This window comes from Poromitra crassiceps (assembly GCF_964638095.1).
Source record: "Poromitra crassiceps genome assembly, chromosome: 4".
In the NCBI taxonomy this organism is placed as follows: domain Eukaryota; kingdom Metazoa; phylum Chordata; class Actinopteri; order Beryciformes; family Melamphaidae; genus Poromitra; species Poromitra crassiceps.
This window is the reverse complement of record NC_139626.1, coordinates 65,657,539-65,676,900: the sequence shown is the minus strand read 5'-3', so window position 1 is coordinate 65,676,900 and position 19,362 is coordinate 65,657,539. Positions and strand designations below refer to the sequence as shown.

Below are 19,362 nucleotides of genomic sequence, written 5' to 3'. Positions count from 1 at the left end.
ACAGTGGTATCTGCCCGTACAAGGTGGTCTCTCACATTCTTGGCTCTGTAGTGAGAGAAGAGAGGAGGGTCACAAAACAGTTTTTACAAACAGGATCTACAGAAAGGCCATCCCAATGTGTCCTAATGACACGCTTCATATCTCCACTTAAGGGAGAGTAGGTAGTGGTACAGACACATGAATATTTCTTAGAGCCCCGATTCCTGGCCTGGCTGATATCCATGTGACACACTTTCTCTAGGGCTGTATCCAGCCAGCTAGTAGGGTAGGCCCTCTCACAGAAGTTCACATACATTTTCTGAGCTTCAAGTTCAAAGTCCTCCATGGTGGTACAGATGCATCTAAGTCTCAAAAATTGAGAGAAAGGGATACCTTTTTTTAGAGAAGTGGGATGAGAGCTCGTAGCATGTAGAATGATGTTCTTGTCTGTTGGTTTTGTGTAGAGAGTGGTGGAGATTTGCCTGTCTTTAATACGCACTTTTGTGTCTAGAAAAGAGACCTCTTGAGTGCTATACTCAACACTGAATTTGATGGTGGGGGCCATGTTGTTGAGGTATGCCACATACTCATGCAAGGTGTTCAATGGGCCCTGCCATAAAAGAAAGCAATCATCTATATATCTCTTATACATGAGGATATGTTCTGAAAATGGGTTGTTCTGTAGGATAAACCTGTGTTCTAGATACCCCAGATACAGATTAGCAAAGTCAGGGCCGAAGCTAGAGCCCATGGCGACCCCATGTGACTGTAGATAGAACTGCTCCCCAAAGAGAAAGTAGTTCTTGGTCAGGACAAGATCAGCCATAGAGACTAGAAATTCTGTGGGTGGATCAGGGGAAGGTCTAAGTTCTAAAAAATGCCTTAGGGCCTCCAACCCCTCTGTCTAAGGTACATTAGGGTACAGCAAATTTACACCCATGCTTATAACATACACCTGTGATGTAGAGGTTTGGAGATCTGTGTTAGTGAGGCAATTAATGAAATCCTCTGTGTCCTTCAGATAGGAAGGTAATTGTACTACGAGGCGGCGTAGACATCTGTCAAGATAGAGTGATAGAGGTTCTAGAAGACTATCAATGCTGGCTACAATGGGATGACAAGGAGGTTTCTCTTGGGACTTATGTACCTTAGGTAGACCATATATAACAGGTATCGTGGGATGATCTTTAGTCAATAACTTAAACTCTAATTGAGAGATGTGGCCTTCCATCAATGAGTCCTGTAGAAAGGAATCAATCTCATGTTTAAATGTTGCTGTAGGATCCCCATCAAATTTGGTATAATAAAAGGGATCTGAGATTTGAGAGTGTATTTCATCATCATAGCATTTTTTGTCCAACAGAACCAGGCCACCACCCTTGTCAGCAGGTTTCCAGACTACATCCCTCATTTTACCCAGGGCTGTAAGCATCTCTCTCTCTCCTGCCTTAGGATCTCTGCGTTGAGTGGCAAAAAGTTTGGCTACATCTCTCTCGACCAATTTGCAGAATGTATCTATGCAGCTGTTTGTAGCAGGAGGACAAAATGTACTTCTAACATGCAACGGAAGTTGTTGCGGGGGAGCGTCAGGTGGTGTATAAACCTGAACATTATCTTTGTTATAGAAGTATTTCAATTTCATGGATCGAAAGAACTTGAACAGTTCCACCTTAGTCTGAAAAGGATTAGCCGGAGTAACATAAGAGAGACCTTTGTTCAGGATGAGAAGCTCGGAGTCCGACAGCGTCTGGTCAGTTAGGTTAAAGGTTAAGTCCTGTTGCGGCCGCTCTGTCGCTGTTGGGACCTGGGTTTTCCTCCTGGAGCCCCGCCTGCCACGTCTGATCTTCTTTGTCGCATGTGGTAGCGGTGTGGGTGGTGTGGAGGGCCGTCTTGGCTGTCCTCTTCTAAAAAATCCCTATCAGAGTCTGCTGGATATTCCGATGCACTGGAGCCGGAGGTGTAGGGGAACTGGTCATAAAACCGGACCTGTTTCCTCCATCTGGTGGCAATGGGGCCCTGGGTTTGTGATGGAAAAATTGCTGCAATGCCCTGCTCATTCATCAATAATGAGATATCCGTTTTTAGTGTTCTTAGGAGGTTTTATTCCACAATAACATCTGTGCACAGAGGTCTCTTCCCGACCACGTTGTCATGAAAGAGCCCCGAATCATCGTTTACAACACATCATATACTGAAACTATGATACCCGCCCCCCACCCTGGAGGGCAGTACTTTTCCATTCATCCAACCTCTCTCCAACTCAATATTCCATGACGTCAATAGTTAATCTGATGTTCACAAGACATAACAATCCAGTCTATTCCCACAGACACTTACATGTTCTCCCTGTACAGCAATCTTCTGCAATGATGAAGAACATAATTCACAAAATACATCTTAGAAGGGCCATAGTTCATAATCAATCAATCAATAAACACTCGATCAATAATTTGCTATCACAATTCCACACTATTGATAAAAATACATCATTATTATCAATATTAAAAATAAATTATTGATAAGAAACTATAATTTCAAACACAGTCAAAGAAAACTAAAATAACTATCATCCTTAACTTGTTAGAAAAAAAATGATCAACTCAAACATCAAATGATAGGCTGTTTACCTTTCTGTATAGATCAGAATTTCCCTAAGTGTTCACAATTATAATTAATAAGTCCTCACTTAACTGCATTTCGGCTTATGGCTATATAAAACCACTGGAACTCAGATTTCACTAACACTTGTATTACAATGTATCGCTTGCTCAAATTAGACTCTTAGGAACGCTAAATATCAAATCAAACATGATTATTTACCCAGGATTTCATAGCATAAGCAAAATGTGTCAGAGGCGAGATGGCCTTTTATTTTAGACACTTACCATAACGCCAAGCATAGTATACATCAGTGCAACATTTTCAACCTTCCACTTTTCTTCTTCTCAAAAGGGTGTTATCCTGTGCGAGTGGATTCTCTTCATCCACTCATCAGTCCTATCTCAACCTTTTTCCACTTGAGTCCTATAATCTTTCACAATGCAGCTTGAAATATGTTTTTATATATTCATCTTTGTTCTCCTATGTAGGCCAGAATAGCTTACTACTATTCTAAACATTTAGTTTAGCCACTCACTTCCACACTTTTGTCATATTTGTTTAAGAACACACAGTTTGATTAATTACCCCCAACCCTGCTCAATACACACAAATTTACACAACCTACAGAGCACATTGGTCAGATTAAACTCCTGGAGCAAACCACTTTGGGCTTTATCTCCTCAAGAGAAAAATCCTTCCAATGCATCCTGCTGGCTGGTGCTATGGATTCTGGGAGTTGGAGTCAGAGGCGGCGCCCCCACTAAATCGTTTTGGGTGCCGCCTCCCACTCCCTCCTCCAGCGTCCACTCATATCAGCTAGCCGCTATTTACATTTCGTATGAAAACATTCTCACAGGCTGCAAATGTTTTGGGAAATGGTTTGTTTCGGGTTTCTCACTGCAATTGTTGACGATTTCCAAACATCTGGCAGACATACATACCAAGTCGACTTTGGTATGTACTCTGCTCAAAGGCTGGGAAATGAACCCGCGACCTATTTTGATGCAACTGGTCAATCTAGTCTATTTATTTTATTTTATTCTATTTTATTTGCACTTTGAAATGATTGAGATAGCTCAATTTATAAGCTATCGATTTACACTATTGAAAAAAACTGCAGTGTCTTGCTCAAATAGCTCCCTATTAGCTCACAAATCATTTTACATGTCTGAGTCCGCTTGAGTCTTTGTCCCATCTCTGTTACTTCCCCTGTTTCCTACTTTACTCTCCAAAGCACTTTATAATACACATTATCACAGTTTTTACATAATACACATTAACTCATTGAGTGCCAGCCACTTTTGGAGAACGGACGCTCCCAGTGCCAGAGTTTTCAGAGCGTTTTCAGTGATTTCTCGAGGCCCACAGTATATTGTGTGATATTACTATGTAAACACCGAACACGCACAAAGAACGAACTGGCTCTATTGTATCATCAGCAAAAAAAAGTTTATTGATACCATTTTCCGTTCTTTAGTTATGAGCCGGAGAAGATAGGTCGTTTTCAGCAAATACAGCCTTTTCAAATTATTAGCTGAGATATTCCGCCTTTTGTGAAATGCAGCATTTCAAGCACATTCACTGAGTCTGAAGATAATATTTTCTGATGTAGTGACCGTGGTGTAGTTGTGTGATGCCCTGCGTGCCCTGCGTGCCCTGCGTGCCCCACCCCCCTCTCCCCCCCTCGCCTCCTCAGCTGCAAACTCCTCCCCACACTACACAGCCTCACGCACCCACTCTATTTTCGGAGTGCTCCGTTTGTGTGTGCCGGGCGGCTCCCAGCGCGATAGAGAAGAGCCAAACCGGACTGCTGAATGGTTTGGCGTCGGGTGCTGCTTTTCTGGTGGCTAATCGTGTGGAGAAACTATGCAGACAGACAGACAGAGGCAGAGGAGCTCAGTTGTGTGCGCGGATTGACTCATGTTCGCAGCCAACGTCAGCTCCAGACAGAGCAATCTATATGGCTCTGGCTGCAGCATGCATCGGTTTCTCTTTGATCACGGCTTTTTCCTCCTGTTTCTCAGGACCTGTCTCTAATCTGGAGAGCACTGTCGCCACCTAATGGGTTTGTAAAATAGGTTATAGACCTCCAATAGCTACAATATTTGTACAGGAGCTGCAGAAGGCTTTGATCGACGTCCCACCGTCAAAAAACGCATTGGACGTCGAAAGACGTCCTTGGCACTCTACGTCACTATTTAATTGGACGTCGAAAGACGTCCATGGCACTCAATGAGTTAAATATGACTCCAGTGGCCTACTCGCCATGGGGAAACCGTCATGAAGGATGCACTCGCCTGAGTGCACCACGCTGTCTGTCTTCCGTTAATCATCTTCCGGTGTTTTATAGGGTGTGTACCATTTGTCTTCAAGCTCACGTATGTGTGTGTGTGTGTATGTAAAGACAAAGCTAATTGCGCTGGTGGCGGATGCGGGCAGGTTCGATCTGATCATCTGATGTCCCAATCTGCTGTCCCAATCTGCTGTCCCAATCTGATGTCCCAATCTGATGTCCCAATCTGATTGCCTCAGTCACACAGGCACACAAACACATTCACAACAACACAAAATTTAAAAACAAACAAAAACAAAAACAAAAATAAAAAGATGCCAGTCATTTGAAGACCAGCTGCATACCCCCTTTGACAGATGTGTTAATTCAATTCAATTCAATTCAATTTATTTAAAGTGTAAAATCACCATTCGAGATGGTCTCGAAACACTTTACAGTTCAGGAAAACAACAACAATGGAAGAAAACATGATAGTACAGTGACCTATACATGATAATAAAAGTCACATCAAGAGAAGTAAATAGTCAAATACAATACATTAGCAAACAATATCATAAACTTGTGAGAACATATAAGTCTTGAGTTTGGCTTTGAAGATATTTATGGAGCCAGCCTCCCTAATTGATCGGGGGAGCTGGTTCCAGAGATATGGAGCACGATAGAAAAAAGCTCTACCTCCTGCCGATTTTGTATTAATTTTCGGGACAGTAAGATAGTTACCATCCTGTGAGCGGAGGGGGCGCGTGGGGGCATATGGGATGATTAGCTCAGCTAGGTATGGGGGTGCAAGCCCGTGAACAGCTTTATACGCTAATAAAAGTACCTTAAAATCCGATCTGGTCTGAATGGGGAGCCAATGGAGACGGATTAGGACCGGAGTTATATGATCAAACTTCCGAGTTTTGGTTAGAATTCTGGCAGCTGCATTCTGTATAAGTTGCAGCCTTTTAGTGCTGTAAAGTGGCAAGCCAGAAAATAGGACATTACAATAGTCCAATCTCGATGAAACAAAGGCGTGTATCAGGGTTTCAGCATCTGAGAGACTTAGAAAGGAACGGATTTTTGATATATTACGAAGATGAAAAAAAGATGTTTTAGTAATAGCTGCAATATGAGGCTGAAATGATAAGTGAGAATCAAAGATCACTCCAAGGTTTTTCACAGTGGAGCTTTCGCGGACAATACATCCATTTATATTAACAACTACATTTAGGTCCTTGTGCTTAGTGGGTCTAATGACTAATAGCTCTGTTTTAGCATCATTTAACAGCAGAAAGTTTGAACACATCCAGTTTTTTATATCGGACAGGCATGCCTCTAAATTTAGAAGGTGGGAGAGATCATTCGGTTTTACTGGTACATATAGCTGACTATCGTCGGCGTAGCAGTGGAAATTTACACCATATTTTTGAATAATCGCACCAAGGGGAAGCATATAGATGAAAAAGAGAATAGGGCCAAGGACCGATCCCTGGGGTACACCAGACAAAACATGAGAAAAGTCAGACAGAGAGTTGTTGTACCTGACACGTTGAGTTCTATTTGATAGATACGAGTGAAACCATGAGAGCACTGTCCCCTTAATACCAATGTGCTTCTCGAGGCGGTCTAAGAGTATGCTATGGTCAACAGTGTCAAATGCTGCGCTTAAGTCAAGAAGCAGCAGCAGGGATGTCATGTTGCAGTCAACAGTGATTAGTAGATCATTTACTACTCTGGTCAGGGCCGTTTCGGTAGAATGACGAGATCGAAAACCAGATTGAAATTTCTCGAAAAGGTTGTTATTGGACAGGTAGGCTGTGAGCTGTTCAGCAACAGCTCTTTCGAGTAGTTTTGACATAAAAGGAAGGTTGGAAATAGGTCTGTAATTGTCCAAAATTTGTGGGTCGCTGTTGGGTTTTTTAAGTAACGGTTTAACAATGGCAGTTTTGAAAGCTAGTGGGACAGAGCCCGAAGAAAGTGACCTATTCATAATATTAAGAATAGGACCCTTTAAAACAGGAAAAAGTTCCTTAAAAAGCGTAGATGGAATAGGGTCTAACATACAAGTTGTGGGTTTTGAAGCATTTACCAAGCTGGTAAAGGCCTCAGGGGAAACTATTTCAAACTGGGAAAGAGTGCAGGTGGTTCCGGACACGGTGTCTGAAGTGAGAAAAGAGTTTGAGTGTAAGCTGGAAATTTTACTTCTAATTGAACCAATCTTATTTGTAAAGAAAATGAGGAAATCGTCAGCCTTGAAAGAGGAGCTGTTGACAGGGGTATTCTGTGTAAGTTTGGCAACAGTGTCAAATAGAAAACGTGGATTGTTTTTATTTACAGTGATCAATTGGGAGAAATGTGATGTCCTAGCAGCTGAAAGTGCATGTTTATATTTCTTAAAACTTTCGGACCAGGCAGAGCGAGAGCTCGCCTGCTTCGTTATACGCCACCTGCACTCGAGTTTCCTACACCTCTGTTTGAGTGCACGGATGTCATCGGAAAACCATGGCGTTGATTTTATCCGGGTTTGTTTCCTGGTTATAAGAGGGGCGACAGAGTCAAGTGAGTTCTGTAGAGCACTATTTACATTATCAATGAGGTTATCAAGGTCGGTGGGAAATACAGTACAGGAATCAAGCATGCCAGGTAAACACTCAGTCATTGTGGTCTTAGCAATGCTGTCAATACGACGGTAAGTATATGTGTCAGACTCTGAACACTTCATTGGAAGAAAGGAGGAAACACTGAAAAAGACACAGGAGTGATCTGAAACTGGGACCTCTACAACAGATGACACATCAGCACCAATGCCCTTTGTAAAAATTAGGTCCAGTGTATTTCCACAATTGTGAGTAGCATTTTTAACATGTTGGGTAAAATCTAGGCTAGAAACAAGGTCCATAAATTCCATTGCTCGGGAATCTGAGCAGTCATTGACATGTAGGTTAAAATCACCAAGTAGAATCACTCTGTCGTATTTGAGAAGAGCCATTGCTAATAATTCAGAAAGCTCGGGTAAAAAATTTGGAATGTGCTTTGGGGGTCTATAAATGGTTAATGCCAGGATGTGCTGTTGAGCTTTAATAACCATGGACAAATATTCAAAAGTTAAGAAATCGCCAAAAGAGCATTTGGTGCAGGTAAAATCGTTTGAGAAAATGGCAGCTATTCCACCACCTCTCTTTTCCTCCCTAGCAGAGAATAAAAAGCTATAGCCAGGGGGGCACGCCTCTATAAGCGTCGCTGAGGCTGTGGACGAGAGCCAGCATTCAGTAAGAAATAAAAACTGTAGACCAAAATCAGAGATGAGATCATTGATATAAAAACATTTGCTAGAAAGTGATCTAATGTTCAATAATGCAAACTTAAAAATGTCTGAGGAGGAGGTGAGATCAGGCTTACTTTTTCGAATTTGCACAAGATTTTCTAATGTAGAAAAACAAGTGGGTTTAGCACACGATTGTTTGCAGGGTGGCCTGTTATTTATCATAACTGGAATGGTGGAGAAACCCTCTCCACCATTTATTGTTTCATTGTTACAGGAGTTTTCACTTGAGGAGAAATCAGCAGGACCCTGGGAGGGATCCTCGTAACAGTAGGTGGGAGCAGTTTCTATAGTGGGGTCATGCTGAGATATGTGTCAGTCAGAGTTGAAAGCAATGTGTTGGATGAGATTTTTTGTGAGTGTTTTTACACCCTTAATATTTGGGTGCAGGCCATCTGGTTTAAAAAGTTCTGGTCTGGACCAGAAGTGATCAAAGTGACTGATAAAGCCACACCCAGTCGCAGTGCAGAACGTTTTAACCCATTCATGGAGACCAAAGAGACGGCTAAAACGTTCAGAATTTAGTGAGAGTGTAGGAATGGGGCCGGAAAAGACGCAGGTTTTGCCAAGACTTTGGATTGTAATGGCAAGAGATTCAAGCTTTGTGCGGAATATAACTGATTGTTTATTTCTGGTGTCATTTGTACCGACGTGGATAATGAGTGTGTGAACTGAGGGATGGAGATCACATAGGACTGGGGTGAGTTCAGTAATATCATCAATTTTACCACCAGGAAGGCAGTAAGTGATGGCACATGGAAGTTCAACAGATCTAATGATCGAGTCTCCAAGGATCAGGATTTCTGGCTGGCTGTTCTTACAGCCCCCTCTAAAAACGCTGAGTTTAGGATGGAGAAGCGGTTGCAACTGATTCATGTCATTGGTTTCAGCTGGGAGCGGAGATGCACTGCTAGTGACGTCACCGCTGGCCACAGCAGAGTCCAGGGGTGTGACGGACAGGTGGGCCACGGGCTGCGGGCTCACGGAGAAGCACACGGAGTTGGGGTTTGGGGGAGATGGCGGGGACGTAAGTCGAGAGCGTTTTGTCTGTGCTATTGGAGGTGACTCTGGGTGGATACGCCGCTTCCTCTTCGCCTTGGAGTGGGCCAGAGACGGGGCAGGCTGTTTCGGGGAAAACAGCAAGCTGGTAGCACTAGCCGCTACGACTGTAGCACTAGCCGCTACCACATTAGCACTAACAGGTGTCACGGCTAGCTCTGCAAGTGGAGCAAAAGCGTTTGATAACGGGAAAAACTCCTCGTCACCGCTGGGAGAAAACAATGGGAGAGAGACCCGTCTCCCGCTCCTCACCACATCTGCCCAAGATGGACCAGGAGTAGGACTTCCAGGGTTATGGGTAGCGTCCCCTTGCAGACCAGCCAAGCGGGAGGAGAGTTGGTTTTGCCGCTGGAGGACATCAGAGGAGGGATTCGATTGATTGGATTTCAGACCTCACACTGGACAACTCAACTGGGGTAAGTGGAGGCATGCTGTGGATAGAGAAGAAAAGCTGCCAGTACACAGAACTATGGGCAGTGGGAAATGTTGTTGCTGTTGATGGCAAGGCTAGCAGGGCGCTAACAGCTGTTAGCTGCTAGGCTCAGCGGCTGCGGGACTTACTCGCGAGGGCTCAGTTAAGAGCCCACTGCGATGATCAGGTATGGCAATGGTATTTGTATACAAATGGCGAACTTCACAGGATTAAAACATACCGGGACGGGCCCAGAAATGGGCCCGCTGTTGAGGTTTGGAGTCGTAGCAGTAGCCGAGGTGGTCCCCGGTCAGGTAGATGGGACCGGTAGTCCAGTCCCGGGCCAGCGAGTTGATGTGAGCTAGCTCTTGATAGCTTGGTCCGGTTTGCTTAGCTCAGACTCCGGTATGGCGATGAGTCCGTTGCACTACCTCGGGCAGTAGACCTGGGCTAAAGACAAGCCCCGCCACCGCCCAAGGCAGGCACTTTACAGTATGTTAGAGTGTTCAAGGCTCTGGGAGATCAGAGATTTCCTTGCTCTAGCTAGTAGACTACGGGATCCTGCCCGGGAGCTTCCGTAGGATCAGTTAGCTTAGGCTGGCTAAAAACAAGCCAAAGTAGCTTTTGAGCTAACGTAGTCCAGAGTTGGCGGGAGTCAGAAAAGAATAAAATCCAAATATGCAATCGCTAAGACAACACGCCCGATCTGAGTATCAGGTATGATACAACAGGATAATTAGAAGCGAAACGTAAAATTGTTGCTTTAAACCAAATAAAAAGGCTGAAACAAAGCAGAGCGAGACGGAGCTTTTTTTGCGGTTGCCACAAACACGCGCATGCGCAATCAGTAGTCCCTAGTAGTCCACGTAGTTAAATTAATTAACACGTGTCAATTAATTTAGCAGTGTGATGAAGAGCCATTCTACAGAGACCAATACTATCTGAGGCCTTCTCACAGTCCTCTTGGGAAAATGTGTGTGCGCTGGGCATTGTGGTTATCTGGAACACGCTGCACTGTTTCAAGGCTTCAGGCCGAGGGGGGGGGGGGGGGGATCTCAGTGTCTGTTCACAAAACATTACCTTTTCGCTTGGCAATAAGAGTTTTCCAGGCTAAGTAATCACTTTTCCTAAAAAAAAGACATAACTTCTATCTCACAGTACTGTAATAATGCAAAAAAGTACTTTTACTCTGTGTGCATTGCATGTACATAATGTGTGCAGTGCGATTCTCTTGCTAAAACAATGGTTTGTCGAACAGCTGTAGCATACAAATTTTCATGTGTGTCATCACTTATCTGTTCATCATTGGTGTCTTTGGAGAAAGTTCTGCTGTGATTCCTCCACCCTCAACTGGCTTGCGTCTCCGGCCGTGTCAGTCTCTCCCCGTCATTGACCAGCGCCTCACACCTTCTCCGTTCCGTCTGGATTCACGTCCCTTGAGTCCTCTCTGCTGTTAAACTGTCCAGGTCGGTAAACACACAGCGCATTGTTCATATGCCAAGGGCAGATGTTGTCCTGCTGGCGTCAACCTCGGGCCAAGCCTATGGATCGGAAACTCAACGGCAGTTATAAATTCTTTTACAGCAAGCAAACCACTCATGATGCATTTCTGTGGCCCGTCACACCGGTGTTTTCAAACACTTACACGGAAGGGAGAGATTTTACTCTCTCCCATTGCTGGCCGCTAGCTGCGGTGTTCAGGGCTGTAGTGGTGGCTGCGGTACAGATGTTGCTGCCGTTGGTTCCCTGGCTGAAGCCTGGAGTGCTGATGGTCTGCGCTTGAGCCTGGACTGCTGGTGGTCTGCAGTGCACTTGAGCCTGGCGCTGAATCTCAGTCTGCTGCTGGTGGTGGTGAGGCGTGGCCAATTCCAGGTTGAGACCTTTAAAGGTCCCAATTCGTGCAGCTGTAACCTCTTAAAAACGTGTGTCTCTGGTCCATAAAACATGATTCTGGATTAATTTGTCGAAAATATAGCAACCCCGTTTGTTGTGACGGAGTTCTCACTTCCTCATCTCGTCGCTTCCCAAGAACGGTCTGTTTCTATAATATATTCAGAACTAACAGTTCCCATTGGCCGCTGAGGGAGGAATCAGATTAGCGTCTGTGGACCAGCACGCTAGGTTGCGAGTTATCATTAACTTAACGGTTACTACGCTAAAGAGGACATCTCAAAATGCCTAGACTTACCGAATGCACCTCTGCAGTTGCTGGATCACGTACAGTTGGCGTCGCTCCAGCTAGAAGTGTTAATTTTGTGGCTATAGACAAAATGGTGCAGGTAGCTTGTGTGAGAGAGACCCGCGCAGTATGCGTGAGGAAGCTTGTGACGTCCCAAATCCCCCTCTGGGCAAACGAAGCGTTTGGGGGTGTGGCTTGGAGGAGACTGCAGGGGGAAGCTGGATAAGGACAAATCCAACTGTGGCAGTTCTGAGCTTGTGACAACTCATTACAGGGAGGGCTGACAGCAGTATATATGCATTTACAAGTAAAAACAGCTTTTGCACGGAATGGGACCTTTAAGACACATTAAGAGACACTAGCGAAAATTATCTGTCCTCACATGATAAATAAAAGTGTATGTATGTATGTATTGCTTCTGGCTTTGACAGCAATATAGGAGAATACTGTCCTTTCTGTTCCCCGTCATAATAAATGTGTTGTTGTTGTTCTCTGTGGTTTTATTCAAAACCACTTAGACCATAACTTTTATACAGTCTATATTCCCTCTAAATGTGGCGTGTAGGTCCGCTTGAGATAATTGTGCTTTCCTGGTGTGTATTTAGACCCCTGCAAATACAAACCCATAGCTCATTATGAGCTTTCTCTAAACAACTGTACCCCCTTGTCTGTGCGAAATCAAAACCAATACCCCCTTGTGGTATTACCAATAAAAAACAAAACAACAACCAATCCCTCTTTTGTGGGCAGGAATGGGTTAAAATAAAACCCACTGTGGATCCACATAACAAAATAAACAGCCCCGCTTGTCCCCTGCCGGCCGGCCTATCTACACACATATGAACGTTTAAGCCCCAAAATAAAAAGTTTAATTTGTGATTTTTCTTCCTCTAATGAGCCTCACTGCTCATTGTTTTTTTTTCCTGTTTCACCCTCTCTGTTTCACCCACACTCTCCCCTTTTTTTTCTTTTTTTTTCTTTTTTTTTCAAAGGAAAGAGACCTTTTGAAAACAACTTTTCTTTTTTCTTTTTTTTGTAAATGAATGGTAAGAATTTTCCCAATGCTTTGAATTTGTAATTGTATCCCTTCTATTATAACTACATATAATTTATACCTCCTTTTGCAAAACTCAGGTCTGGGTATGTGTTTTTTTTCCCCACTTTATACTGCAGTTTTTGACGCTAAGTAATACCTTTCAACCCGCGTCTTACTGTTTGTCCGTCGATCAAACAGGCCGGTTTTTTTCTCTAAACCTTGCCCAAAACGAGACGGCTCTAGTAAGGTCCCCTTACGCGTGCGCTCCCTCCTAACGCAACGCCTCACCCTCTAGGCAGTGAGTATCCGTACGGCAATAGTGAGTTTTATCTAATATTATCTCACGCGAGCATCCCCAGGATACCATCGCACTCCCCTCAAAGGCAAAAGATTGCCCAGGCAGAAGTTACATCCGTTTTCCACTACACAATCCCCCAGACCTGTAGCTTTTAGCAGTAGTTACAATTGTCTATGTTTTAAAACCAATTGTATAACATTATTCTAAATTTGACAGCTACTCAATTTGACATAAAATTGATCAATCAACATTGCATTCAGTGTGTATTTGCCTCACCAGGTTCCGTAGATCACAGCGCTGGGCTACGTCCCTCCGCATGTCGACCCCTGCTCTCTTAGAATTAAGCGAGGTTTCAGGTCCAACTCTGGCAGGAGGTTATCACCAGTCGACATGCCAGAGGTCCGCATCCCACACGTGAGATCCCATGGACGAGCCCCCAAGTGTGATGGAAAAATTGCTGCAATGCCCTGCTGATTCATCAATAATGAGATATCCATTTTTAGTGTTCTTAGGAGGTTTTATTCCACAATAACATCTGTGCACAGAGGTCTCTTCCCGACCACGTTGTCATGAAAGAGCCCCGAATCATTGTTTACAAGACATCATATACTGAAACTATGATACCCGCCCCCCACCCTGGAGGGCAGTACTTTTCCATTCATTCAACCTCTCTCCAACTCAGTATATTTCCATGACGTCAATAGTTAATCTGATGTTCACAAGACATAACAATCCACTCTATTCCCACAGACACTTACATGTTCTCCCTGTACAGCAATCTTCTGCAATGATGAAGAACATAATTCACAAAATACATCTTAGAAGGACATAGTTCATAATCAATCAATCAATAAACACTCGATCAATAATTTGCTATCACAGGTTCTCCATGGGTAGACTTTGTCGTCCTTGTAGTCCATCGTATCCCTTCTGAATTTCTTAATCTTGGTCATGTGAGTGGTTTCTCTGTACTTGGAGATTGTAGCTTTCAGTTCTTTCAGGAGATCAAGACATTACCATCCATTATATAAGTACATGTAGATAAATACTTGTGCACACACACACACACACACACACACACACACACACACACACACACACACACTCTCTCTCTCTCTCTCTCTCTCTCTCTCTCTCACACTCACTCACTCACTCACCCACACACACACACACACACACACACACACACACACACACACACACACACACAGCACATCATGCAAGCATTACCTTGCTCTCCCCTCATAACCTCAAATATAGATCATAAAATATAGACTGTTACAGCTTTAGGGCCTGTGTCCACCTAGCGACGTTAAACGCTGGGAGTGCGCTGGGGAGCGCTGATCCCAGCGCACAATATACAAGGAAGCACTCTGAAACTAACCTTAGTTCAGTGCGGTAGTAGCTTGATAGCTGACAGCTAGCAAGCTAACAACACAGGTAGGCTACATTATTAAAAGCAGTAAGCACAACACTCACCAGAAATATTAAGTGTTTAGCCAATCTGCTCCCACAATTGAGCCTTTCTGTCTCTGTTGCGATAGTTTCTCCATATGATTATTTGCCAGAAAAAGAGCACCTGACACCAGCGTCTTTCTGAAAAGTTAAATTATTCTCAGCTGGAAGCGCTGGGAGCCGGCGCACAAAAATGGCGGAGCGCTCTGAAAATATACGCTGGGTGCAGCGCACTTTCTCTACACGTCCGTGTGCGCCGGCATACGCTCTCCCCCCATTGGAAACAACTGAAAAAAGATGCTGGACCTGAGGAAAAGACGCTAGGTGGACACAGGCCCTTATACATCAAGTATATATCATCAAATGTATACAGACTGTTAGAGCTTTATACATCAAGTATAGATCATCAAATATATACAGACTGTTACAGCTTCATACATCAAGTATAGATCATCAAATATATACAGACTGTTACAGCTCTATACATCAAATATAGATCATCAAATATATACAGACTGTTACAGCTTTATACATCAAATATAGATCATCAAATATATACAGACTGTTACAGCTTACATCAAATATAGATCATCAAATATATACAGACTGTTACAGCTTTATACATCAAATATAGATCATCAAATATATACAGACTGTTATAGCTTTATACATCAAATATAGATCATCAAATATATACAGACTGTTACAGCTTTATACATCAAATATAGATAATCAATTATATACAGACTGTTACAGCTTTATACATCAAATATAGATCATCAAACTGTTACAGCTTTATACATAAAATATAGATCATCAATTATATACAGGCTGTTACAGCTTTATACATCAAATAAAGATCATCAAATATGTGCAGACTGTTACAGCTTTATACATCAAATATAGATCATCAAATATATACAGACTGTTGCAGCTTTATACATCAAATATAGATCATCAATTATATACAGACTGTTACAACTTTATACATCAAATATAGATCATCAAATATATACAGACTGTTACAGCTTTATACATCAAATATAGATCATCAAATATATACAGACTGTTACAGCTTTATACATCAAATATAGATCATCAATTATATACAGACTTTTACAGCTTTATACATCAAATATAGATCATCAATTATATACAGACTGTTACAGCTTCATACAGATCATCAATTATATACAGACTGTTACAGCTTTATACATCAAATATAGATCATCAAACTGTTACAGCTTTATACATAAAATATAGATCATCAATTATATACAGGCTGTTACAGCTTTATACATCAAATATAGATCATCAAATATGTGCAGACTGTTACAGCTTTATACATCAAATATAGATCATCAAATATATACAGACTGTTGCAGCTTTATACATCAAATATAGATCATCAATTATATACAGACTGTTACAACTTTATACATCAAATATAGATCATCAAATATATACAGACTGTTACAGCTTTATACATCAAATATAGATCATCAAATATATACAGACTGTTACAGCTTTATACATCAAATATAGATCATCAATTATATACAGGCTGTTACAGCTTTATACATCAAATATAGATCATCAAATATATACAGACTGTTACAGCTTTATACATCAAATATCGATCATCAAATATATACAGACTGTTACAGCTTTATACATCAAATATAGATCATCAAATATATACAGACTGTTACATTACATTACATTACATTACATTACGTCATTTGGCAGACGCTTTTATCCAAAGCGACTTACAATAACACATTTTTTGTCAGCAATAGAGCAATCAACTATGGAGCACAGTCTATGACAACTACAACTTCTGAAGGAACAGTGGTACAAGTTTAGGTTAGTGGTACAAGGTTAGTTTTTTTTTTTTTTATAAGGAAAGAGAGAGAACGAAGTTAGATCAAGAAGGGCCCAGATGGGAAAGAGAGAGAACGAAGTTAGATCAAGAAGGGCCCAGATGGAGCCTGAAAAGGTGTGTCTTTAGTCTTTTCCGAAAGATCGGCAGTGATTCAGCCGTCCTGACCGAAGGTGGAAGTTCGTTCCACCATTGAGGTGCCAGGGACGAGAAGAGTCGAGATCGGGATGAGCGACTTTTGAGCCCCCGTAGCGAAGGAGGGGCGAGGCGACCTGCACTGGTGGAGGAGTGAAGGGAGCGCTGAGAGGTTTGGAACCTGACCATGGATTGCAGGTACAGGGGAGCTGACTGGTGTACTGCCCTGTAGGCCAGTACCAGTGTCTTGAATTTGATGCGAGCCGAGATGGGAAGCCAGTGGAGCTCCTGGAAGAGGGGAGTGACGTGAGAGAATTTGGGTTGGTTGAATACCAGACGGGCTGCAGCGTTCTGAATAAGCTGAAGCGGTCGGATGTCGGTGGCAGGTAGGCCGGCCAGGAGCACGTTGCAGTAGTCCAGGCGGGAGGAGACAAGAGACTGGACCAGGAGTTGAGTCGCTTCTCTTGTGAGAAAGGGACGGATTTTGCGGATGTTGTAGAGAGAGAACCTACAGGAGCGTGCTGTAGCAGCTATGTTGGCAGAGCAAGACAGCTGGTTGTCAAGGATCACCCCAAGGTTCTTAGCTGTTTGGGAGGGAAGTACAGTGGTGTTGTCAATGGAGATGGAGAGATCTGCGAGAGGGCAGTCTTTTCCTGGGAGGAAGAGTAGCTCTGTCTTACCAAGGTTGAGCTTGAGGTGGTGGGCAGACATCCAGTCGCCAATGTCTTTGAGGCATGCAGAGATGCGAGCCTCGATTTGAGTGTCAGAGGGGGGGAAGGAAAGGAAAAGCTGGGTGTCATCAGCATAGCAGTGATAAGAAAAGCCATGAGAAGAGATCACATAGGCAAGAGATCTGATATAGAGAAGGAAAAGTAAAGGGCCCAGGACTGAGCCCTGGGAGACACCGGTGGTAAGAGGACAGGATCTGGAGAGGGACCCTCTCCATGAGACCTGGTATGAGCGGTTCGAGAGGTAGGAAGCAAACCAGGAGAGTGCAGAACCTGAAATGCCGAGGTCAGACAGAGTGGAAAGAAGGATTTGGTGGTTGACTGTATCGAAGGCAGCAGACAGGTCAAGGAGGACAAGAACAGAAGAGAGGGATGTTACAGCTTTATACATCAAATATAGATCATCAAATATATACAGACTGTTACAGCTTTATACATCAAATATAGATCATCAAATATATACAGACTGTTACAGCTTTATACATCAAATATAGATCATCAATTATATACAGACTGTTACAGCTTTATACATCAAATATAGATCATCAAACTGTTACAGCTTTATACATCAAATATAGATCATCAAATATGTGCAGACTGTTACAGCTTTATACATCAAATATAGATCATCAAATATATACAGACTGTTGCAGCTTTATACATCAAATATAGATCATCAATTATATACAGACTGTTACAACTTTATACATCAAATATAGATCATCAAATATATACAGACTGTTACAGCTTTATACATCAAATATAGATAATCAAATATATACAGACTGTTACAGCTTTATACTTCAAATATAGATCATCAAATATATACAGACTGTTACAGCTTATACATCAAATATAGATCATCAATTATATACAGACTGTTACAGCTTTTTACATCAAATATAGATCATCAAATATATACAGACTCTTACAGCTTTATGGATCAAATATAGATCATCAATTATATACAGACTGTTACAGCTTTATACATGAAATATAGATCATCAAATATATACAGACTGTTACAGCTTTATGCATCAAATATTGATCATCAAATATATACAGACTGTTACAGCAGCATCATATTTATACCAAATATTTAAACTGTTAAAGCATTATACGAATAACCAAAAGTAAACAATACATCATCTTTCACCCTCAGTAGCTCTTTTATTTTATTGTATGATGACAGTGCTCTCACTTGCACCATGCATTCTGACCACCGATAAGAATTACATCAAGATAAGAGTTCAGTCATTGTTCAATCAATTGATGATAATGTGATCAAGATCTGCACTCTACTGAGTGCACTCTTCTAGTTAATATATTTTTCTGTTCCAGCTGCTTGAGGAGACCATTGTCACCTTTGTGAAGAAGGAGCTGAGAAGGTTCCAGAGGGTTCTGAGTCCAGATGAGGCAGAATGCTCAGAGAGTCAGAGGGAGGATGAGGAGGAGGTGGACGATGAGGAGGAACAGCAGAGGAGGAGCAGCAGCAGAGAGGCTTTTCTGAACATCACACTGCTCTTCCTGAGGAGAATGAAGCAGGAGGAGCTGGCTGAGGAGCTGCAGAGGAGTAAGAGTCTTTAACAGCTTTAACATCATGGAGAGAGAGAGGGGAGATGGTGGGAAATGGGTGAATCATGTCTGTTAGAACCTGTTTTGTTTTTGTTTTCAAGACAATGATGCCACCTATAGGTGAAAGATTGGCAAAAGAATATAGGAGCAAATCATTTGGGGCTCCCCGTCTAATTCATTTGAATCAGATGTGCCAGCCATAGCTGGAAGATGCCGTCGAGCCACAGTTCTCAACCGTAACAAACAAAACAAGAAACTATTTATTAGAGAGAACATTGAATTTGAGTTTGGCTTATTTTTATCTCATTTGACTTGTAAAGGCCTGTTTTATTATTCTGAATGCATTTGAGTCATTATTTGTTTGGAATAAGCCAAATAATCCATTCCAACAAGAACATTCCAGATCAACAAACTGAGTAGCCACCT

General features: G+C 42.4%; 2 protein-coding genes across 2 annotated transcripts in view; both read left to right on the top strand.

Annotated features, from left to right (window-relative positions):
* Positions 1-19,362, top strand: part of LOC310775420 (NACHT, LRR and PYD domains-containing protein 3-like) — an 888,839-nt gene that overhangs the window by 738,101 nt on the left and 131,376 nt on the right. The gene's annotated exons all lie outside the window — the stretch shown is intronic.
* LOC310775424 (NLR family CARD domain-containing protein 3-like) overlaps positions 1-19,362 on the top strand; it is a 64,998-nt gene that overhangs the window by 13,688 nt on the left and 31,948 nt on the right. The window contains exon 3 of the mRNA XM_083635574.1: positions 18,703-18,934. Within this exon, the coding sequence (XP_083491700.1) occupies positions 18,703-18,934 (232 nt within the window). The remainder of the gene's footprint in view (positions 1-18,702; positions 18,935-19,362) is intronic.